The sequence below is a fragment of the Panulirus ornatus genome, chromosome 39, assembly GCF_036320965.1.
Source record: "Panulirus ornatus isolate Po-2019 chromosome 39, ASM3632096v1, whole genome shotgun sequence".
NCBI lineage: Eukaryota > Metazoa > Arthropoda > Malacostraca > Decapoda > Palinuridae > Panulirus > Panulirus ornatus.
This window is the reverse complement of record NC_092262.1, coordinates 14467572-14492720: the sequence shown is the minus strand read 5'-3', so window position 1 is coordinate 14492720 and position 25149 is coordinate 14467572. Positions and strand designations below refer to the sequence as shown.

Genomic DNA, 25149 nt, shown 5'->3' with positions numbered 1-25149 from the left:
TCATGACCAAATCAATGATCCATACCCTTATACAAAACTAATGTTGTAAATATCATTCTAAACTACATGTGTGTGTTAAATCATCCATTTATACAGTTCCTTTTTAAACTTTTCAATACTGTCAGCATTCACAATTTCTGAAGCTTATTACACCCAACCACTACCCAGATATTACACATATCTTAAATTTTTTTTCTAAAATGTTTCTTGCTTAGATTCTTGTCATGGCCTCTATATGTTGTTGCTTAGATTCTTGTCATAGCCTCTATATATTGTTGCTTAGATTCTTGTCATGGCCTCTATATGCTGTTGCTTAGATTCTTGTCATAGCCTCTGTATGTTGTTGCTTAGATTCTTGTCATGGCCTCTATATGTTGTTGCTTAGATTCTTGTCATGGCCTCTATATATTGTTGCTTAGATTCTTGTCATAGCCTCTGTATGTTGTTGCTTAGATTCTTGTCATGGCCTCTATATATTGTTGCTTAGATTCTTGTCATGGCCTCTGTATGTTGTTGCTTAGATTCTTGTCATGGCCTCTATATGCTGTTGCTTAGATTCTTGTCATAGCCTCTGTATGTTGTTGCTTAGATTCTTGTCATGGCCTCTATATGTTGTTGCTTAGGTTCTTGTCATGGCCTCTATATGTTGTTGCTTAGATTCTTGTCATGGCCTCTGTATATTCTTGCTTAGATTCTTGTCATGGCCTCTATATATTCTTGCTTAGATTCTTGTCATGGCCTCTGTATATTCTTGCTTAGATTCTTGTCATGGCCTCTATATATTCTTGCTTAGATTCTTGTCATGGCCTCTATATATTGTTCCTTAGATTCTTGTCATGGCCTCTATATATTCTTGCTTAGATTCTTGTCATGGCCTCTGTATATTGTTGCTTAGATTCTTGTCATGGCCTCTATGTATTCTTGCTTAGATTCTTGGCATGGCCTCTGTATATTCTTTCTTTGCATCTTTCAAAGAATTGATCATTATTGATATCATCTGGGCAGTTGTTTAGAGTATGTGTAACTACCAATTTAATGGTACTGGGAAGGAATTCTCCACCTCTTGAAATTCATTATACAACTTTTTAAACTTCTGTACACTCTCCATATTTGCAATCTCAACATTCAACATATTCTATTCATCCCCTTTTCTCATATCATGCATTTCTTTACATCCTTTCTAATGAGTTTCCTGCTGAATTCCATAATCTGTATGGCCTCTGGTTCATTCTATCCATACATATTTTGACTTTCATCACAGACACCATCAGACTGGTTTAAAAACTTTAAAGGTCGTGATCCAATCATGATATAATAAGCATAAGGGATACATACAAACAAGTGAGCAAGTATATATGACAATGGTTTAATGTTATTATGAAAATATCTTTATCTTAGCAGAGGTAGAGGAGGGAGGGAGGATCTAAAGTAGGTGGGCCTTGTTACACTCATTCAGTACACATTTATCACTATCAACAATATTTTTTATTTCTTTTTTATTTTTATTTTGCTTTGTCGCTGTCTCCCGCGTTAGCGAGTTAGCGCAAGGAAACAGACGAAAGAATGGCCCAACCCGCCCACATACACATGTATATACATACCTGTCCACCCATGCACAATATACATACCTATACATCTCAATGTACACATATATATACACACACAGACATATACATATATACACATGTACATAATTCATACTGTCTGCCTTTATTTGTTCCCATCGCCACCTCGCCACACATGGAATAACAACCCCCTCCCCCCTCATGTGTGCGAGGTAGCGCTATGAAAAACACCAAAGGCCCCATTCGTTCACACTCAGTCTCTAGCTGTCATGTAATAATGCACCGAAACCACAGCTCCCTTTCCACATCCAGGCCCCACACACTTTGCATGGTTTACCCCAGACGCTTCACATGCCCCAGTTCAACAATATATATATATATATATATTTTTTTTTTTTTTTTTATACTTTGTCGCTGTCTCCCGCGTTTGCGAGGTAGCGCAAGGAAACAGACGAAAGAAATGGCCCACCCCCGCCCCATACACATGTACATACACACGTCCACACACGCAAATATACATACCTACACAGCTTTCCATGGTTTACCCCAGACGCTTCACATGCCTTGATTCAATCCACTGACAGCACGTCAACCCCTGTATACCACATCGCTCCAATTCACTCTATTCCTTGCCCTCCTTTCACCCTCCTGCATGTTCAGGCCCCGATCACACAAAATCTTTTTCACTCCATCTTTCCACCTCCAATTTGGTCTCCCTCTTCTCCTCGTTCCCTCCACCTCCGACACATATATCCTCTTGGTCAATCTTTCCTCACTCATTCTCTCCATGTGCCCTAACCATTTCAAAACACCCTCTTCTGCTCTCTCAACCACGCTCTTTTTATTTCCACACATCTCTCTTACCCTTACGTTACTTACTCGATCAAACCACCTCACACCACACATTGTCCTCAAACATCTCATTTCCAGCACATCCATCCTCCTGCGCACAACTCTATCCATAGCCCACGCCTCGCAACCATACAACATTGTTGGAACCACTATTCCTTCAAACATACCCATTTTTGCTTTCCGAGATAATGTTCTCGACTTCCACACATTTTTCAAGGCTCCCAAAATTTTCGCCCCCTCCCCCACCCTATGATCCACTTCCGCTTCCATGGTTCCATCCGCTGACAGATCCACTCCCAGATATCTAAAACACTTCACTTCCTCCAGTTTTTCTCCATTCAAACTCACCTCCCAATTGACTTGACCCTCAACCCTACTGTACCTAATAACCTTGCTCTTATTCACATTTACTCTTAACTTTCTTCTTCCACACACTTTACCAAACTCAGTCACCAGCTTCTGCAGTTTCTCACATGAATCAGCCACCAGCCCTGTATCATCAGCGAACAACAACTGACTCACTTCCCAAGCTCTCTCATCCCCAACAGACTTCATACTTGCCCCTCTTTCCAGGGCTCTTGCATATATATATATATATATATATATATATATATATATATATATATATATATATATATATATTTTTGCTTTGTCGCTGTCTCCCGCGTTTGCGAGGTAGCGCAAGGAAACAGACGAAAGAAATGGCCCAACCCACCCCCATACACATGCATATACATACGTCCACACACGCAAATATACATACCTACACAGCTTTCCACGGTTTACCCCAGACGCTTCACATGCCCTGATTCAATCCACTGACAGCACGTCAACCCCGGTATACCACATCGATCCAATTCACTCTATTCCTTGCTCTCCTTTCACCATCCTGCATGTTCAGGCCCCGATCACACAAAATCTTTTTCACTCCATCTTTCCACCTCCAATTTGGTCTCCCACTTCTCCTCGTTCCCTCCATCTCCGACACATATATCCTCTTGGTCAATCTTTCCTCACTCATTCTCTCCATGTGCCCAAACCATTTCAAAACACCCTCTTCTGCTCTCTCAACCACGCTCTTTTTATTTCCACACATCTCTCTTACCCTTATGTTACTTACTCGATCAAACCACCTCACACCACATTTTCCTCAAACATCTCATTTCCAGCACATCCATCCTCCTGCGCACAACTCTATCCATAGCCCACGCCTCGCAACCATACAACATTGTTGGAACCACTATTCCTTCAAACATACCCATTTTTGCTCTCCGAGATAATGTTCTCGACTTCCACACATTCTTCAAGGCTCCCAGGATTTTCACCCCCTCCCCCACCCTATGATCCACTTCCGCTTCCATGGTTCCATCCGCTGCCAGATCCACTCCCAGATATCTAAAACGCTTTACTTCCTCCAGTTTTTCTCCATTCAAACTTACCTCCCAATTGACTTGACCCTCAACCCTACTGTACCTAATAACCTTGCTCTTATTCACATTTACTCTTAACTTTCTTCTTTCACACACTTTACCAAACTCAGTCACCAGCTTCTGCAGTTTCTCACATGAATCAGCCACCAGCGCTGTATCAGCAAAGAACAACTGACTCACTTCCCAAGCTCTCTCATCCACAACAGACTTCATACTTCATATATATAAAGGATTGGTGATTGGGAATACCTGGTTTAAAAAGCGTGATATACATAAGTATACATATGTAAGTAGGAGAGATGGCCAGAGAGCGTTATTGGATTACGTGTTAATTGACAGGCGCGCGAAAGAGAGACTTTTGGATGTTAATGTGCTGAGAGGTGCAACTGGAGGGATGTCTGATCATTATCTTGTGGAGGCTAAGGTGAAGATTTGTATGGGTTTTCAGAAAAGAAGAGTGAATGCTGGGGTGAAGAGGGTGGTGAGAGTAAGTGAGCTTGGGAAGGAGACTTGTGTGAGGAAGTACCAGGAGAGACTGAGTACAGAATGGAAGAAGGTGAGAACAATGGAAGTAAGGGGAGTGGGGGAGGAATGGGATGTATTTAGGGAATCAGTGATGGATTGCGCAAAAGATGCTTGTGGCATGAGAAGAGTGGGAGGTGGGTTGATTAGAAAGGGTAGTGAGTGGTGGGATGAAGTAAGATTATTAATGAAAGAGAAGAGAGAGGCATTTGGACGATTTTTGTAGGGAAAAAATGCAATTGAGTGGGAGATGTATAAAAGAAAGAGACAGGAGGTCAAGAGAAAGGTGCAAGAGGTGAAAAAGAGGGCAAATGAGAGTTGGGGTGAGAGAGTATCATTAAATTTTAGGGAGAATAAAAAGATGTTCTGGAAGGAGGTAAATAAAGTGCGTAAGACAAGGGAACAAATGGGAACTTCAGTGAACAGGGATAATGGGAAGGTGATAACAAGTAGTGGTGATGTGAGAAGGAGATGGAGTGAGTATTTTCAAGGTTTGTTGAATGTGTTTGATGACAGAGTGGCAGATATAGGGTGTTTTGGTCGAGGTGGTGTGCAAAGTGAGAGGGTTAGGGAAAATGATTTGGTAAACAGAGAAGAGGTAGTAAAAGCTTTGCAGAAGATGAATGGCGGAAAGGCAGCAGGTTTGGATGGTATTGCAGTGGAATTTATTTAAAAAGGGGGTGACTGTATTATTGACTGGTTGGTAAGGTTATTTAATGTATGTATGACTCATGGTGAGGTGCCTGAGGATTGGTGGAATGCGTGTATAGTGCCATTGTACAAAGGCAAAGGGGATAAGAGTGAGTGCTCAAATTACAGAGGTATAAGTTTGTTGAGTATTCGTGGTAAATTATATGGGAGGGTATTGACTGAGAGGGTGAAATCATGAACAAAGCATCAGATTGCGGAAGAGCAGTGTGGTTTCAGAAGTGGTAGAGGATGTGTGGATCAGGTGTTTGCTTTGAAGAATGTATGTGAGAAATACTTAGAAAAGCATATGGATTTGTATGTAGCATTTATGGATCTGGAGAAGGCATATGATAGAGTTGATAGAGATGCTCTGTGGAAGGTATTAAGAATATATGGTGTGGGAGGCAAGTTGTTAGAAGCAGTGAAAAGTTTTTATCGAGGATGTAAGGCATGTGTACGTGCAGGAAGAGAGGAAAGTGATTGGTTCTCAGTGAATGTAGCTTTGCGGCAGGGGTGTGTGATGTCTCCATGGTTGTTTAATTTGTTTATGGATGGGGTTGTTAGGGAGGTGAATGCAAGAGTTTTGGAAAGAGGGGCAAGTATGAAGTCTGTTGGGGATGAGAGAGCTTGGGCAGTGAGTCAGTTGTTGTTCGCTGATGATACAGCGCTGGTGGCTGATTCATGTGAGAAACTGCAGAAGCTGGTGACTGAGTTTGGTAAAGTGTGTGAAAGAAGAAAGTTAAGAGTAAATGTGAATAAGAGCAAGGTTATTAGGTACAGTAGGGTTGAGGGTCAAGTCAATTGGGAGGTGACTTTGAATGGAGAAAAACTGGAGGAAGTGAAGTGTTTTAGATATCTGGGAGTGGATCTGGCAGCGGATGGAACCATGGAAGCGGAAGTGGATCATAGGGTGGGGGAGGGGGGCGAAAATTCTGGGAGCCTTGAAGAATGTGTGGAAGTCGAGAACATTATCTCGGAAAGCAAAAATGGGTATGTTTGAAGGAATAGTGGTTCCAACAATGTTGTATGGTTGCGAGGTGTGGGCTATGGATAGAGTTGTGCGCAGGAGGATGGATGTGCTGGAAATGAGATGTTTGAGGACAATGTGTGGTGTGAGGTGGTTTGATCGAGTGAGTAACGTAAGGGTAAGAGAGATGTGTGGAAATAAAAAGAGCGTGGTTGAGAGAGCAGAAGAGGGTGTTTTGAAGTGGTTTGGGCACATGGAGAGGATGAGTGAGGAAAGATTGACCAAGAGGATATATGTGTCGGAGGTGGAGGGAACGAGGAGAAGAGGGAGACCAAATTGGAGGTGGAAAGATGGAGTGAAAAAGATTTTGTGTGATCGGGGCCTGAACATGCAGGAGGGTGAAAGGAGGGCAAGGAATAGAGTGAATTGGAGCGAAGTGGTATACAGGGGTTGACGTGCTGTCAGTGGATTGAATCAAGGCATGTGAAGCGTCTGGGGTAAACCATGGAAGGCTGTGTAGGTATGTATATTTGCGTGTGTGGACGTATGTACATGTGTATGGGGGGGGGGTTGGGCCATTTCTTTCGTCTGTTTCCTTGCGCTACCTCGCAAACGCGGGAGACAGCGACAAAGTATGAAAAAATATATATATATATATATATATATATATATATATATATATATATATATATATATATATATATATATATATATTTTCTTCTTTCTTTCAAACTATTTGCCATTTCCCGCATTAGCGAGGTAGCGTTAAGAACAGAGGACTGAGCCCTTGAGGGAATACCCTCACCTGGCCCAGTTCTCTGTTCCTTCTTTTGGAAAATTAAAAAATATATATATATATATATATATATATATATATTTTTTTTTTTTTCACACGATTCGCCATTTCCCGCGTTAGCGAGGTAGCGTTAAGAACAGAGGACTGAGCCTTTGAGGGAATATCCTCACTTAGCCCCCTTCTCTGTTCCTTCTTTTGGAAAATTAAAAACGAGAGGGGAGGATTTCCAGCCCCCCACTCCCTTCCCTTATAGTCGCCTTCTACGACACGCAGGGAATACGTGAGAAGTATTCTTTCTCCCCTATCCCCAGGGATAATATATATATATATATATATATAAGAGTGAGTGCTCAAATTACAGAGGTATAAGTTTGTTGAGTATTCCTGGTAAATTATATGGGAGGGTATTGATTGAGAGGGTGAAGGCATGTACAGAGCATCAGATTGGGGAAGAGCAGTGCGGTTTCAGAAGTGGTAGAGGATGTGTGGATCAGGTGTTTGCTTTGAAGAATGTATGTGAGAAATACTTAGAAAAGCAAATGGATTTGTATGTAGCATTTATGGATCTGGAGAAGGCATATGATAGAGTTGATAGAGATGCTCTGTGGAAGGTATTAAGAATATATGGTGTGGGAGGCAAGTTGTTAGAAGCAGTGAAAAGTTTTTATCGAGGATGTAAGGCATGTGTATGTGTAGGAAGAGAGGAAAGTGATTGGTTCTCAGTGAATGTAGGTTTGCGGCAGGGGTGTGTGATGTCTCCATGGTTGTTTAATTTGTTTATGGATGGGGTTGTTAGGGAGGTAAATGCAAGAGTCCTGGAAAGAGGGGCAAGTATGAAGTCTGTTGGGGATGAGAGAGCTTGAGAAGTGAGTCAGTTGTTGTTCGCTGATGATACAGCGCTGGTGGCTGATTCATGTGAGAAACTGCAGAAGCTGGTGACTGAGTTTGGTAAAGTGTGTGGAAGAAGAAAGTTAAGAGTAAATGTGAATAAGAGCAAGGTTATTAGGTACAGTAGGGTTGAGGATCAAGTCAATTGGGAGGTGAGTTTGAATGGAGAAAAACTGGAGGAAGTGAAGTGTTTTAGATATCTGGGAGTGGATCTGGCAGCGGATGGAACCATGGAAGCGGAAGTGGATCATAGGGTGGGGGAGGGGGCGAAAATTTTGGGAGCCTTGAAAAATGTGTGGAAGTCGAGAACATTATCTCGGAAAGCAAAAATGGGTATGTTTGAAGGAATAGTGGTTCCAACAATGTTGTATGGTTGCGAGGCATGGGCTATGGATAGAGTTGTGCGCAGGAGGATGGATGTGCTGGAAATGAGATGTTTGAGGAAAATGTGTGGTGTGAGGTGGTTTGATCGAGTAAGTAACGTAAGGGTAAGAGAGATGTGTGGAAATAAAAAGAGCGTGGTTGAGAGAGCAGAAGAGGGTGTTTTGAAATGGTTTGGGCACATGGAGAGAATGAGTGAGGAAAGATTGACCAAGAGGATATATGTGTCGGAGGTGGAGGGAACGAGGAGAAGAGGGAGACCAAATTGGAGGTGGAAAGATGGAGTGAAAAAGATTTTGTGTGATCGGGGCCTGAACATGCAGGAGGGTGAAAGGAGGGCAAGGAATAGAGTGAATTGGAGCGATGTGGTATACAGGGGTTGACGTGCTGTCAGTGGATTGAATCAAGGCATGTGAAGCGTCTGGGGTAAACCATGGAAAGCTGTGTAGGTATGTATATTTGCGTGTGTGGACGTGTGTATGTACATGTGTATGGGGGGGGGGGTTGGGCCATTTCTTTCGTCTGTTTCCTTGCGCTACCTCGCAAACGCGGGAGACAGCGACAAAGTATAAAAAAAAAAAAAAAGAAAATATATATATTTCTTTTCTTTCATACTATTCGCCATTTCCCGCGTCAGCGAGGTAGCGTTAAGAACAGAGGACTGGGCCTCTGAGGAAACATCCTCATCCAGCCCCCTTCTCTGTTCCTTCCTTTGGAAAAAAAAAAAAAGAAAAAAAAAAAGAGAGAGGGGAGGATTTCCAGCCCCCCGCTCCCTTCCCTTTTAGTCGCCTTCTACGACACGCAGGGAATACGTGGGAAGTATTCTTTCTCCCCTATCCCCTATAAAGTGGAGGTTATGTACAGAACAAGTGAGCTAACTTATATAGCCATAGTGTAGCACTGTAGGGCTGATACATAACTCTGGAGTTGGCAACAGTTTAGGGAGAAAAAGAAGGCAAAGTTGGTGTGCCTCATGATGAAATTTTGTCATATGATGTTCTTACCCTTTATTGTTAATATAAACATATTTACATAATTTAGACATATACACTTATCCAGTTTAGAGGACAGTCAACCAGGCAAGTCATTACCAGAGGGCCCACTGGTGACATACTCCATTTCAAGAGTGCAGCACTATGTTCTTTCTTCTCCTTCATTATGATAATCTTCTATCCAGTGAAGGAATCTACACGTAATTCCAGCCTACATATCCAGCTTAACCAACCTTCACTGTAGTACAATGTCAAAACCCTTCTGGCTGTCCAAGAATAGAGCACATCCATTCATCTCTTTGGGAGAAGACAGAGCTTACTCAGCCATTACAAGTCTAAAAGATTTGTTATGAATGTACTTTCTATAACTGTATACTCTCTGCAAGAACTCACTCATTTTCTTTCTGATTATCTTTTCCAGTGTTTTACAAACAACATTTGTCATGGAGACAATTTCCCAATTAGCTTCCATAAATATTTGCATTACACTTACAATTTTACTCTCCTAGCATAGTACCTTCCTTTAGTGACACACTGGAGAACACATTAAGTGACCTTGCAAGTATCTGCATATTCTTTTGTAATGTGAGGACAGACTTCAGCAGGACAATGAGCATTATATGAATCAAGGTATTCCAAGAGCTGAGTTATGTCTTTTCAATCAGTTTCAACTGAAAGGCTTCCCCATCCTAAAATGCTGATTTTGGAACACCTTTGATGTCGCCTCTGAAAATGATTTTGAACTTACTTTGCTACTTGTATTTTTCTTCTCCATCCTTAACATTTGTTCCTTCCAAATCCTAAAACCTAATTAGCGGCTCTTTTTCTATTAATATGCTTCCGGTGAACTGAAGAAAAATTACCATTTGTTCTCTCCATATCCTAAAACCAAATTAGCGGCTCTTTTCTATTAATATGCTTCTGGTGAGCCCGAAGAAAAGTTTGCATTTTCTGCCTTAACTAAAATAATCATTTTGATGTTTGCCTTTCCTCCTTATGTTGTAGTAATTATTTCTTGCTTTCTTTTTTTTTTTTTTTTTTTGCCGGTCTCCCGCGTTTGCGAGGTAGCACAAGGAAACAGACGAAAGAAATGGCCCAACCCACCCCCATACACATGTCTATACATACGTCCACACACGCAAATATACATACCTACACAGCTTTCCATGGTTTACCCCAGACGCTTCACATGCCCCGATTCAATCCACTGACAGCACGTCAACCCCGGTATACCACATCGCTCCAATTCACTCTATTCCTTGCCCTCCTTTCACCCTCCTGCATGTTCAGGCCCCGATCACACAAAATCTTTTTCACTCCATCTTTCCACCTCCAATTTGGTCTCCCTCTTCTCCTCGTTCCCTCCACCTCCGACACATATATCCTCTTGGTCAATCTTTCCTCACTCATTCTCTCCATGTGCCCAAACCATTTCAAAACACCCTCTTCTGCTCTCTCAACCACGCTCTTTTTATTTCCACACATCTCTCTTACCCTTACGTTACTTACTCGATCAAACCACCTCACTCCACACATTGTCCTCAAACATCTCATTTCCAGCACATCCATCCTCCTGCGCACAACTCTATCCATAGCCCACGCCTCGCAACCATACAACATTGTTGGAACCACTATTCCTTCAAACATACCCATTTTTGCTTTCCCAGATAATGTTCTCGACTTCCACACATTCTTCAAGGCTCCCAGAATTTTCGCCCCCTCCCCCACCCTATGATCCACTTCCGCTTCCATGGTTCCATCCGCTGCCAGATCCACTCCCAGATATCTAAAACACTTCACTTCCTCCAGTTTTTCTCCATTCAAACTCACCTCCCAATTGACTTGACCCTCAACCTTACTGTACCTAATAACCTTGCTCTTATTCAAATTTACTCTTAACTTTCTTCTTCACACACTTTACCAAACTCAGTCACCAGCTTCTGCAGTTTCTCACATGAATCAGCCACCAACGCTGTATCATCAGCGAACAACAACAGACACTTCCCAAGCTCTCTCATCCCCAACAGACTTCATACTTGCCCCTCTTTCCAGGGCTCTTGCATATATATATATATATATATATATATATATATATATATATATATATATATATATATATATTTTTGCTTTGTCGCTGTCTCCCGCGTTTGCGAGGTAGCGCAAGGAAACAGACGAAAGAAATGGCCCAACCCACCCCCATACACATGCATATACATACGTCCACACACGCAAATATACATACCTACACAGCTTTCCACGGTTTACCCCAGACGCTTCACATGCCCTGATTCAATCCACTGACAGCACGTCAACCCCGGTATACCACATCGATCCAATTCACTCTATTCCTTGCTCTCCTTTCACCATCCTGCATGTTCAGGCCCCGATCACACAAAATCTTTTTCACTCCATCTTTCCACCTCCAATTTGGTCTCCCACTTCTCCTCGTTCCCTCCATCTCCGACACATATATCCTCTTGGTCAATCTTTCCTCACTCATTCTCTCCATGTGCCCAAACCATTTCAAAACACCCTCTTCTGCTCTCTCAACCACGCTCTTTTTATTTCCACACATCTCTCTTACCCTTATGTTACTTACTCGATCAAACCACCTCACACCACATTTTCCTCAAACATCTCATTTCCAGCACATCCATCCTCCTGCGCACAACTCTATCCATAGCCCACGCCTCGCAACCATACAACATTGTTGGAACCACTATTCCTTCAAACATACCCATTTTTGCTCTCCGAGATAATGTTCTCGACTTCCACACATTCTTCAAGGCTCCCAGGATTTTCACCCCCTCCCCCACCCTATGATCCACTTCCGCTTCCATGGTTCCATCCGCTGCCAGATCCACTCCCAGATATCTAAAACGCTTTACTTCCTCCAGTTTTTCTCCATTCAAACTTACCTCCCAATTGACTTGACCCTCAACCCTACTGTACCTAATAACCTTGCTCTTATTCACATTTACTCTTAACTTTCTTCTTTCACACACTTTACCAAACTCAGTCACCAGCTTCTGCAGTTTCTCGCATGAATCAGCCACCAGCGCTGTATCAGCAAAGAACAACTGACTCACTTCCCAAGCTCTCTCATCCACAACAGACTTCATACTTCATATATATAAAGGATTGGTGATTGGGAATACCTGGTTTAAAAAGCGTGATATACATAAGTATACATATGTAAGTAGGAGAGATGGCCAGAGAGCGTTATTGGATTACGTGTTAATTGACAGGCGCGCGAAAGAGAGACTTTTGGATGTTAATGTGCTGAGAGGTGCAACTGGAGGGATGTCTGATCATTATCTTGTGGAGGCTAAGGTGAAGATTTGTATGGGTTTTCAGAAAAGAAGAGTGAATGCTGGGGTGAAGAGGGTGGTGAGAGTAAGTGAGCTTGGGAAGGAGACTTGTGTGAGGAAGTACCAGGAGAGACTGAGTACAGAATGGAAGAAGGTGAGAACAATGGAAGTAAGGGGAGTGGGGGAGGAATGGGATGTATTTAGGGAATCAGTGATGGATTGCGCAAAAGATGCTTGTGGCATGAGAAGAGTGGGAGGTGGGTTGATTAGAAAGGGTAGTGAGTGGTGGGATGAAGTAAGATTATTAATGAAAGAGAAGAGAGAGGCATTTGGACGATTTTTGTAGGGAAAAAATGCAATTGAGTGGGAGATGTATAAAAGAAAGAGACAGGAGGTCAAGAGAAAGGTGCAAGAGGTGAAAAAGAGGGCAAATGAGAGTTGGGGTGAGAGAGTATCATTAAATTTTAGGGAGAATAAAAAGATGTTCTGGAAGGAGGTAAATAAAGTGCGTAAGACAAGGGAACAAATGGGAACTTCAGTGAACAGGGATAATGGGAAGGTGATAACAAGTAGTGGTGATGTGAGAAGGAGATGGAGTGAGTATTTTCAAGGTTTGTTGAATGTGTTTGATGACAGAGTGGCAGATATAGGGTGTTTTGGTCGAGGTGGTGTGCAAAGTGAGAGGGTTAGGGAAAATGATTTGGTAAACAGAGAAGAGGTAGTAAAAGCTTTGCAGAAGATGAAAGCCGGAAAGGCAGCAGGTTTGGATGGTATTGCAGTGGAATTTATTTAAAAAGGGGGTGACTGTATTATTGACTGGTTGGTAAGGTTATTTAATGTATGTATGACTCATGGTGAGGTGCCTGAGGATTGGTGGAATGCGTGTATAGTGCCATTGTACAAAGGCAAAGGGGATAAGAGTGAGTGCTCAAATTACAGAGGTATAAGTTTGTTGAGTATTCGTGGTAAATTATATGGGAGGGTATTGACTGAGAGGGTGAAATCATGAACAAAGCATCAGATTGCGGAAGAGCAGTGTGGTTTCAGAAGTGGTAGAGGATGTGTGGATCAGGTGTTTGCTTTGAAGAATGTATGTGAGAAATACTTAGAAAAGCATATGGATTTGTATGTAGCATTTATGGATCTGGAGAAGGCATATGATAGAGTTGATAGAGATGCTCTGTGGAAGGTATTAAGAATATATGGTGTGGGAGGCAAGTTGTTAGAAGCAGTGAAAAGTTTTTATCGAGGATGTAAGGCATGTGTACGTGCAGGAAGAGAGGAAAGTGATTGGTTCTCAGTGAATGTAGCTTTGCGGCAGGGGTGTGTGATGTCTCCATGGTTGTTTAATTTGTTTATGGATGGGGTTGTTAGGGAGGTGAATGCAAGAGTTTTGGAAAGAGGGGCAAGTATGAAGTCTGTTGGGGATGAGAGAGCTTGGGCAGTGAGTCAGTTGTTGTTCGCTGATGATACAGCGCTGGTGGCTGATTCATGTGAGAAACTGCAGAAGCTGGTGACTGAGTTTGGTAAAGTGTGTGAAAGAAGAAAGTTAAGAGTAAATGTGAATAAGAGCAAGGTTATTAGGTACAGTAGGGTTGAGGGTCAAGTCAATTGGGAGGTGACTTTGAATGGAGAAAAACTGGAGGAAGTGAAGTGTTTTAGATATCTGGGAGTGGATCTGGCAGCGGATGGAACCATGGAAGCGGAAGTGGATCATAGGGTGGGGGAGGGGGGCGAAAATTCTGGGAGCCTTGAAGAATGTGTGGAAGTCGAGAACATTATCTCGGAAAGCAAAAATGGGTATGTTTGAAGGAATAGTGGTTCCAACAATGTTGTATGGTTGCGAGGTGTGGGCTATGGATAGAGTTGTGCGCAGGAGGATGGATGTGCTGGAAATGAGATGTTTGAGGACAATGTGTGGTGTGAGGTGGTTTGATCGAGTGAGTAACGTAAGGGTAAGAGAGATGTGTGGAAATAAAAAGAGCGTGGTTGAGAGAGCAGAAGAGGGTGTTTTGAAGTGGTTTGGGCACATGGAGAGGATGAGTGAGGAAAGATTGACCAAGAGGATATATGTGTCGGAGGTGGAGGGAACGAGGAGAAGAGGGAGACCAAATTGGAGGTGGAAAGATGGAGTGAAAAAGATTTTGTGTGATCGGGGCCTGAACATGCAGGAGGGTGAAAGGAGGGCAAGGAATAGAGTGAATTGGAGCGAAGTGGTATACAGGGGTTGACGTGCTGTCAGTGGATTGAATCAAGGCATGTGAAGCGTCTGGGGTAAACCATGGAAGGCTGTGTAGGTATGTATATTTGCGTGTGTGGACGTATGTACATGTGTATGGGGGGGGGGTTGGGCCATTTCTTTCGTCTGTTTCCTTGCGCTACCTCGCAAACGCGGGAGACAGCGACAAAGTATGAAAAAATATATATATATATATATATATATATATATATATATATATATATATATATATATATATATATATATATATATTTTCTTCTTTCTTTCAAACTATTTGCCATTTCCCGCATTAGCGAGGTAGCGTTAAGAACAGAGGACTGAGCCCTTGAGGGAATACCCTCACCTGGCCCAGTTCTCTGTTCCTTCTTTTGGAAAATTAAAAAATATATATATATATATATATATATATATATATTTTTTTTTTTTTCACACGATTCGCCATTTCCCGCGTTAGCGAGGTAGCGTTAAGAACAGAGGACTGAGCCTTTGAGGGAATATCCTCACTTAGCCCCCTTCTCTGTTCCTTCTTTTGGAAAATTAAAAACGAGAGGGGAGGATTTCCAGCCCCCCACTCCCTTCCCTTATAGTCGCCTTCTACGACACGCAGGGAATACGTGAGAAGTATTCTTTCTCCCCTATCCCCAGGGATAATATATATATATATATATATATAAGAGTGAGTGCTCAAATTACAGAGGTATAAGTTTGTTGAGTATTCCTGGTAAATTATATGGGAGGGTATTGATTGAGAGGGTGAAGGCATGTACAGAGCATCAGATTGGGGAAGAGCAGTGCGGTTTCAGAAGTGGTAGAGGATGTGTGGATCAGGTGTTTGCTTTGAAGAATGTATGTGAGAAATACTTAGAAAAGCAAATGGATTTGTATGTAGCATTTATGGATCTGGAGAAGGCATATGATAGAGTTGATAGAGATGCTCTGTGGAAGGTATTAAGAATATATGGTGTGGGAGGCAAGTTGTTAGAAGCAGTGAAAAGTTTTTATCGAGGATGTAAGGCATGTGTATGTGTAGGAAGAGAGGAAAGTGATTGGTTCTCAGTGAATGTAGGTTTGCGGCAGGGGTGTGTGATGTCTCCATGGTTGTTTAATTTGTTTATGGATGGGGTTGTTAGGGAGGTAAATGCAAGAGTCCTGGAAAGAGGGGCAAGTATGAAGTCTGTTGGGGATGAGAGAGCTTGAGAAGTGAGTCAGTTGTTGTTCGCTGATGATACAGCGCTGGTGGCTGATTCATGTGAGAAACTGCAGAAGCTGGTGACTGAGTTTGGTAAAGTGTGTGGAAGAAGAAAGTTAAGAGTAAATGTGAATAAGAGCAAGGTTATTAGGTACAGTAGGGTTGAGGATCAAGTCAATTGGGAGGTGAGTTTGAATGGAGAAAAACTGGAGGAAGTGAAGTGTTTTAGATATCTGGGAGTGGATCTGGCAGCGGATGGAACCATGGAAGCGGAAGTGGATCATAGGGTGGGGGAGGGGGCGAAAATTTTGGGAGCCTTGAAAAATGTGTGGAAGTCGAGAACATTATCTCGGAAAGCAAAAATGGGTATGTTTGAAGGAATAGTGGTTCCAACAATGTTGTATGGTTGCGAGGCATGGGCTATGGATAGAGTTGTGCGCAGGAGGATGGATGTGCTGGAAATGAGATGTTTGAGGAAAATGTGTGGTGTGAGGTGGTTTGATCGAGTAAGTAACGTAAGGGTAAGAGAGATGTGTGGAAATAAAAAGAGCGTGGTTGAGAGAGCAGAAGAGGGTGTTTTGAAATGGTTTGGGCACATGGAGAGAATGAGTGAGGAAAGATTGACCAAGAGGATATATGTGTCGGAGGTGGAGGGAACGAGGAGAAGAGGGAGACCAAATTGGAGGTGGAAAGATGGAGTGAAAAAGATTTTGTGTGATCGGGGCCTGAACATGCAGGAGGGTGAAAGGAGGGCAAGGAATAGAGTGAATTGGAGCGATGTGGTATACAGGGGTTGACGTGCTGTCAGTGGATTGAATCAAGGCATGTGAAGCGTCTGGGGTAAACCATGGAAAGCTGTGTAGGTATGTATATTTGCGTGTGTGGACGTGTGTATGTACATGTGTATGGGGGGGGGGGGTTGGGCCATTTCTTTCGTCTGTTTCCTTGCGCTACCTCGCAAACGCGGGAGACAGCGACAAAGTATAAAAAAAAAAAAAAGAAAATATATATATTTCTTTTCTTTCATACTATTCGCCATTTCCCGCGTCAGCGAGGTAGCGTTAAGAACAGAGGACTGGGCCTCTGAGGAAACATCCTCATCCAGCCCCCTTCTCTGTTCCTTCCTTTGGAAAAAAAAAAAAAGAAAAAAAAAAAGAGAGAGGGGAGGATTTCCAGCCCCCCGCTCCCTTCCCTTTTAGTCGCCTTCTACGACACGCAGGGAATACGTGGGAAGTATTCTTTCTCCCCTATCCCCTATAAAGTGGAGGTTATGTACAGAACAAGTGAGCTAACTTATATAGCCATAGTGTAGCACTGTAGGGCTGATACATAACTCTGGAGTTGGCAACAGTTTAGGGAGAAAAAGAAGGCAAAGTTGGTGTGCCTCATGATGAAATTTTGTCATATGATGTTCTTACCCTTTATTGTTAATATAAACATATTTACATAATTTAGACATATACACTTATCCAGTTTAGAGGACAGTCAACCAGGCAAGTCATTACCAGAGGGCCCACTGGTGACATACTCCATTTCAAGAGTGCAGCACTATGTTCTTTCTTCTCCTTCATTATGATAATCTTCTATCCAGTGAAGGAATCTACACGTAATTCCAGCCTACATATCCAGCTTAACCAACCTTCACTGTAGTACAATGTCAAAACCCTTCTGGCTGTCCAAGAATAGAGCACATCCATTCATCTCTTTGGGAGAAGACAGAGCTTACTCAGCCATTACAAGTCTAAAAGATTTGTTATGAATGTACTTTCTATAACTGTATACTCTCTGCAAGAACTCACTCATTTTCTTTCTGATTATCTTTTCCAGTGTTTTACAAACAACATTTGTCATGGAGACAATTTCCCAATTAGCTTCCATAAATATTTGCATTACACTTACAATTTTACTCTCCTAGCATAGTACCTTCCTTTAGTGACACACTGGAGAACACATTAAGTGACCTTGCAAGTATCTGCATATTCTTTTGTAATGTGAGGACAGACTTCAGCAGGACAATGAGCATTATATGAATCAAGGTATTCCAAGAGCTGAGTTATGTCTTTTCAATCAGTTTCAACTGAAAGGCTTCCCCATCCTAAAATGCTGATTTTGGAACACCTTTGATGTCGCCTCTGAAAATGATTTTGAACTTACTTTGCTACTTGTATTTTTCTTCTCCATCCTTAACATTTGTTCCTTCCAAATCCTAAAACCTAATTAGCGGCTCTTTTTCTATTAATATGCTTCCGGTGAACTGAAGAAAAATTACCATTTGTTCTCTCCATATCCTAAAACCAAATTAGCGGCTCTTTTCTATTAATATGCTTCTGGTGAGCCCGAAGAAAAGTTTGCATTTTCTGCCTTAACTAAAATAATCATTTTGATGTTTGCCTTTCCTCCTTATGTTGTAGTAATTATTTCTTGCTTTCTTTTTTTTTTTTTTTTTTGCCGGTCTCCCGCGTTTGCGAGGTAGCACAAGGAAACAGACGAAAGAAATGGCCCAACCCACCCCCATACACATGTCTATACATACGTCCACACACGCAAATATACATACCTACACAGCTTTCCATGGTTTACCCCAGACGCTTCACATGCCCCGATTCAATCCACTGACAGCACGTCAACCCCGGTATACCACATCGCTCCAATTCACTCTATTCCTTGCCCTCCTTTCACCCTCCTGCATGTTCAGGCCCCGATCACACAAAATCTTTTTCACTCCATCTTTCCACCTCCAATTTGGTCTCCCTCTTCTCCTCGTTCCCTCCACCTCCGACACATATATCCTCTTGGTCAATCTTTCCTCACTCATTCTCTCCATGTGCCCAAACCATTTCAAAACACCCTCTTCTGCTCTCTCAACCACGCTCTTTTTATTTCCACACATCTCTCTTACCCTTACGTTACTTACTCGATCAAACCACCTCACTCCACACATTGTCCTCAAACATCTCATTTCCAGCACATCCATCCTCCTGCGCACAACTCTATCCATAGCCCACGCCTCGCAACCATACAACATTGTTGGAACCACTATTCCTTCAAACATACCCATTTTTGCTTTCCCAGATAATGTTCTCGACTTCCACACATTCTTCAAGGCTCCCAGAATTTTCGCCCCCTCCCCCACCCTATGATCCACTTCCGCTTCCATGGTTCCATCCGCTGCCAGATCCACTCCCAGATATCTAAAACACTTCACTTCCTCCAGTTTTTCTCCATTCAAACTCACCTCCCAATTGACTTGACCCTCAACCTTACTGTACCTAATAACCTTGCTCTTATTCAAATTTACTCTTAACTTTCTTCTTTCACACACTTTACCAAACTCAGTCACCAGCTTCTGCAGTTTCTCACATGAATCAGCCACCAACGCTGTATCATCAGCGAACAACAACAGACACTTCCCAAGCTCTCTCATCCCCAACAGACTTCATACTTGCCCCTCTTTCCAAAACTCTTGTATTCACCTCCCTAACAACCCCATCCATAAACAAATCAAACAACCATGGAGACATCACACACCCCTGCCGCAAACCTACATTCACTGAGAACCAATCACTTTCCTCTCTTCCTACACGTACACATGCCTTACATCCTCGATAAAAACTTTTCACTGCTTCTAACAACTTGCCTCCCACACCATATATTCTTAATACCTTCCACAGAGCATCTCTATCAACTCTATCATATGCCTTCTCCAGATCCATAAATGCTACATACAAATCCATTTGCTTTTCTAAGTATTTCTCACATACATTCTTCAAAGCAAACACCTGATCCACACATCCTCTACCACTTCTGAAACCACACTGCTCTTCCCCAATCTGATGCTCTTGCTTTCTTATACCTCTTAAATGACGGCTGGCTATCGTTTCATTAGTATGTCCCACACAGTATATTTCTAAGGTCCTTTGCTTTATAACAACTTTTATTGAATCTCATCTCTCTCTTCTAAATCTTCATACTCTATTTTCATGCAATGGCACCCATGTTCTAACTCATCCTTTCTAGATTCCACATAAACTTGTATATCACGGGTCTACACTTCACTTTTAGAATGCCATGCACATATTTATCAAAAACTTAAGTTGTTGCCATTATCTATCCATATCTTTGAATTCCAGTCTCCTTCATGACTGTGTGTCCTTCTTGAGCACCATCTACTGGTGTATCATATTTCACATGTTCGATATCCATGCAACTCTGTATAAAGATATGGTCTAGCAGAGACAGTGTATCATACCCTCATGTTCTTAAATACTCTACATTGCCATACTGAGAAATTCTCCTGTAAATAGCCTGGGAATTTGTTTCTCCAATATTTGCCATCATAATAAGAATCCATATTTTCCCAATCCATACTTTCGTAACTGAAATTTCCAACTAATGGGACTAGCCCTTCTCTGAAGAGAAAGTACCTCACTACTTCCTACACCATCTTGATTGTATTTTCAGTGAATTCATTGTACACAAAAGTTCTGGGTCACTGCAGTTCCTTGATGGGCTCTTCGCTATAGTAATATTACCTACTATGTTCAGTCTGAATGAGTCATCCATCAATATTTCTTGAAATCTAACGGTAATCCTGGTTAAGAGGGTTAATCTAATCCCCTCCTACATCTTCTATACCCCTCCTTTCTGTCATGTAACCCTCTGAAGAGATAAGGCCAAACTATGATATTTGTGCGAGTTTTGACTCCACTATTCCAACAATATCATCATTGCTTTCTCATACTGCATCTTTCATGTTCCTTTCCAGTGACTATAAAAGTTTCTCTGGATTTGTATACATGATCTTCATCCTACTTTTTAATATCCGTCTTCCTGTGGAAATTATGAGTGTTCCTCATCCTCTTACCACATGGCTGATTTTTCTCTCAACTTTTCTCTTGGTTTCTCACCTCAAACAAACACCGTTTTGAACTGATCCTTTCTAGAAAGTTTATTTGCCCACTAAGTGCCCTTTGGCTGAACATCTCAACCAAAGGTTGGCATCAGTGGTTATCCTTTTATATTTTGCCTTATTTACTCATTCTCCAAACTTTTTTGCTGCAGACTTGCATTTCGAACCCCCCCCCCCCCCCTCCAACACGTCAAGGAGATGAGTGATATGTGTAGGTTAGTGAGGCAACACTTCTCAACTACAACAACACTGCAAGAACAGTAAGCAACTATACTGACGTCCATGAAGCAACCATCAAGATGACATATCCTTGAAATGATGACTTTCACTTCAATACAGTTTTCCCTGAGCTGCAATGACTGTCTTTTAAAGGCAAATGTATATTCACGTAAACACGTGACTTTATTTTCCCACTGAGCTGAGTTTCTATATGGACATAGAGTGCCCACAGGAAAAGGACAAAGTCACAGAAGAGAAATGCTACGAAGGAACACAAAAGAGGCAATAGGATGTTGAGGTGTCAGACTCACCTACACTTAAAGAGGAAGGAAAAGAGAACTCACCCAAGCCAATGGAGGTGAGGAAGGTAGTGATGTGTAGCAGCAACCCAGAGAGCATCGTCAGCCCAGCACCTGCAGGAGACATACACAAGTTAGACTCTCACAAATATCAACAACAATTTCTTAGGCCTTCCCAATACTTGTTTCTGTTTCCTATATCAAATGCTTATGAATACGGCTTTTATTATTATTATTATTATTATTATTATTATTATTATTATTATTATTATTATTATTACTATTATTATTATTATTATCATTATTATTATTAATATTACCGGGACTGTGTTACGTACTCATGTTACCGATCACTTAAACTTATACATGTGACATGATTTACACACAGACACACTGTGAATACCAGTATATATGACAATTCTATGTTCTTTTGTGCCAACTGCACACGTATATATATATATATATATATATATATATATATATATATATATATATATATATATATATATATATATATGCTTGCCATCTTCAGCGTAATCGAGGTAGCGACAAGAACAATGAATGAGCCTCAGAGGGGAAAACTCCTCACTTGGCTCCTTGCTCTGTTATTTCGTTTGGAAAGTAACACAGGAAGGAAGGCATCCCAGCCACTACCCCTCTATAGACAAATTGTACGCCACGCAGGAAATACCTGGGCAGGATTCTTTCTCACGATCGCCAGGGATATGTATTAACCCCGTATGGTGAATGACGTATGCCATGACTAGACCTGCAGGATGAAGGTGCAAGTGAGAGCCGTAGACACAGCAGGAGGAGGAGGAGGAGCAGGAGGGAGCCTGGCTTCCTCTCGTCTGCCTGGCTACCCACAAGGCCAGACAAGGACGTCATCAAGCCCCGCCAATACCAGTTCTCATCAACTCTTACTTTCACATACATTATCTGGCGTCCGCTGGTCCCCATACCAGCTCTCACACACCCACCGTAAAATACGCTGGCGAAATACAATGGACTGCTCAGATAAATGGGTGAATTTCTTTTGTCCTAAATCGTGGATGAAATTAAGGTTGTCTTGGCCAGTCGGGTGGACGAAGGGTGGACTACCTTGTGCACACAGGCCGCCAGGGAACACACAACCTGACCCGTTACTGGGCCCAGCCAGCACCCCACCCTCAAACCCGCTCCCTTTCAAAACACCACCTTACCCACTGCTTACAACTGCCCCCTACTAGTAACCCAGTCCCCCTACCACCACTGCCCTCTACTACCCAGTCCCCCTACCACCACTGCCCTCTACTACCCAGTCCCCCTACCACCACTGCTCTCTACTACCCAGTCCCCCTACCACCACTGGCCTCTACTACCCAGTCCCCCTACCACCACTGGCCTCTACTACCCAGTCCCCCTACCACCACTGGCCTCTACTACCCAGTCCCCCTACCACCACTGGCCTCTACTACCCAGTCCCCCTACCACCACTGGCCTCTACTACCCAGTCCCCCTACCACCACTGGCCTCTACTACCCAGTCCCCCTACCACCACACCTGCCACCACTGCCCTCTACTACCCAGTCCCCCTACCACCACTGCCCTCTACTACCCAGTCCCCCTACCACCACTGGCCTCTACTACCCAGTCCCCCTACCACCACACCTGCCACCACTGGCCTCTACTACCCAGTCCCCCTACCACCACTGGCCTCTACTACCCAGTCCCCCTACCACCACACCTGCCACCACTGGCCTCTACTACCCAGTCCCCCTACCACCACTGCCCTCTACTACCCAGTCCCCCTACCACCACACCTGCCAACACTGCCCTCTACTACCCAGTCCCCCTACCACCACTGCCCTCTACTACCCAGTCCCCCTACCACCACACCTGCCACCACTGCCCTCTACTACCCAGTCCCCCTACCACCACTGGCCTCTACTACCCAGTCCCCCTACCACCACACCTGCCACCACTGGCCTCTACTACCCAGTCCCCCTACCACCACTGCCCTCTACTACCCAGTCCCCCTACCACCACTGGCCTCTACTACCCAGTCCCCCTACCACCACTGGCCTCTACTACCCGGTCCCCCTACCACCACTGGCCTCTACTACCCGGTCCCCCTACCACCACACCTGCCAACACTCACCATGGTCTTAGTGTCCCGCTGGGCCGTAAACACAGTGACAGACATTTGGATACTACATGGTCAATACACGGCTCATCAGCGCGCCACCCAGTGTCACATCCTAGTTTTCCTGTGAACCTGAACACTGATGTAAAGTGAACCTGAACACTGATGTAATGTGAACCTGAACACTGATGTAATGTGAACCTGAACACTGGTGTAATGTGAACCTGAACACTGATGTAATGTGAACCTGAACACTGATGTAAAGTGAACCTGAACACTGATGTAATGTGAACCTGAACACTGATGTAATGTGAACCTGAACACTGATGTAATGTGAACCTGAACACTGATGTAATGTGAACCTGAACACTGATGTAATGTGAACCTGAACACTGATGTAATGTGAACCTGAACACTGATGTAATGTGAACCTGAACACTGATGTAATGTGAACCTGAACACTGATGTAATGTGAACCTGAACACTGATGTAATGTGAACCTGAACACTGATGTAAAGTGAACCTGAACACTGATGTAATGTGAACCTGAACACTGATGTAATGTGAACCTGAACACTGATGTAATGTGAACCTGAACACTGATGTAATGTGAACCTGAACACTGATGTAATGTGAACCTGAACACTGATGTAATGTGAACCTGAACACTGATGTAATGTGAACCTGAACACTGATGTAATGTGAACCTGAACACTGATGTAATGTGAACCTGAACACTGATGTAAAGTGAACCTGAACACTGATGTAATGTGAACCTGAACACTGATGTAATGTGAACCTGAACACTGATGTAATGTGAACCTGAACACTGATGTAATGTGAACCTGAACACTGATGTAATGTGAACCTGAACACTGATGTAAAGTGAACCTGAACACTGATGTAATGTGAACCTGAACACTGATGTAATGTGAACCTGAACACTGATGTAATGTGAACCTGAACACTGATGTAATGTGAACCTGAACACTGATGTAATGTGAACCTGAACACTGATGTAATGTGAACCTGAACACTGATGTAATGTGAACCTGAACACTGATGTAATGTGAACCTGAACACTGATGTAATGTGAACCTGAAGACTGGTGTAATGTGAACCTGAACACTGGTGTAATGTGAACCTGAACACTGATGTAATGTGAACCTGAACACTGATGTAATGTGAACCTGAACACTGATGTAATGTGAACCTGAACACTGATGTAAAGTGAACCTGAACACTGATGTAATGTGAACCTGAACACTGATGTAATGTGAACCTGAACACTGATGTAATGTGAACCTGAACACTGATGTAATGTGAACCTGAACACTGACGTAATGTGAACCTGAACACTGATGTACTGTGAACATGAACACTGATGTAATGTGAACCTGAACACTGGTGTAATATGAACCTGAACACTGATGTAATGTGAACCTGAACATTGGTGTAATGTGAACCTGAACACTGATGTAATGTGAACCTGAACACTGATGTAATGTGAACCTGAACACTGATGTAATGTGAACCTGAACACTGGTGTAATGTGAACCTGAACACTGGTGTAATGTGAACCTGAACACTGGTGTAATGTGAACCTGAACACTGATGTAATGTGAACCTGAACACTGGTGTAATGTGAACCTGAACACTGATGTAATGTGAACCTGAACACTGATGTAATGTGAACCTGAACACTGGTGCAATGTGAACCCCTGCAAGGTGGCTGCCTCCCTTCTCCCACTACTCATACTACCTCACCTGCGGCC

General features: G+C 42.8%; 1 protein-coding gene across 3 annotated transcripts in view; it reads right to left on the bottom strand.

Moving 5' to 3' along the window:
- Positions 1 to 25149, bottom strand: part of LOC139761198 (sphingomyelin phosphodiesterase-like) — a 118848-nt gene that overhangs the window by 34317 nt on the left and 59382 nt on the right. For all 3 annotated transcript variants that reach the window (XM_071685243.1, XM_071685244.1, XM_071685245.1), the window contains exon 2: positions 21295 to 21363. In XM_071685243.1, coding sequence (XP_071541344.1) covers positions 21295 to 21349 — 55 coding nt within the window. In that variant the 5' untranslated portion in view covers positions 21350 to 21363. The remainder of the gene's footprint in view (positions 1 to 21294; positions 21364 to 25149) is intronic.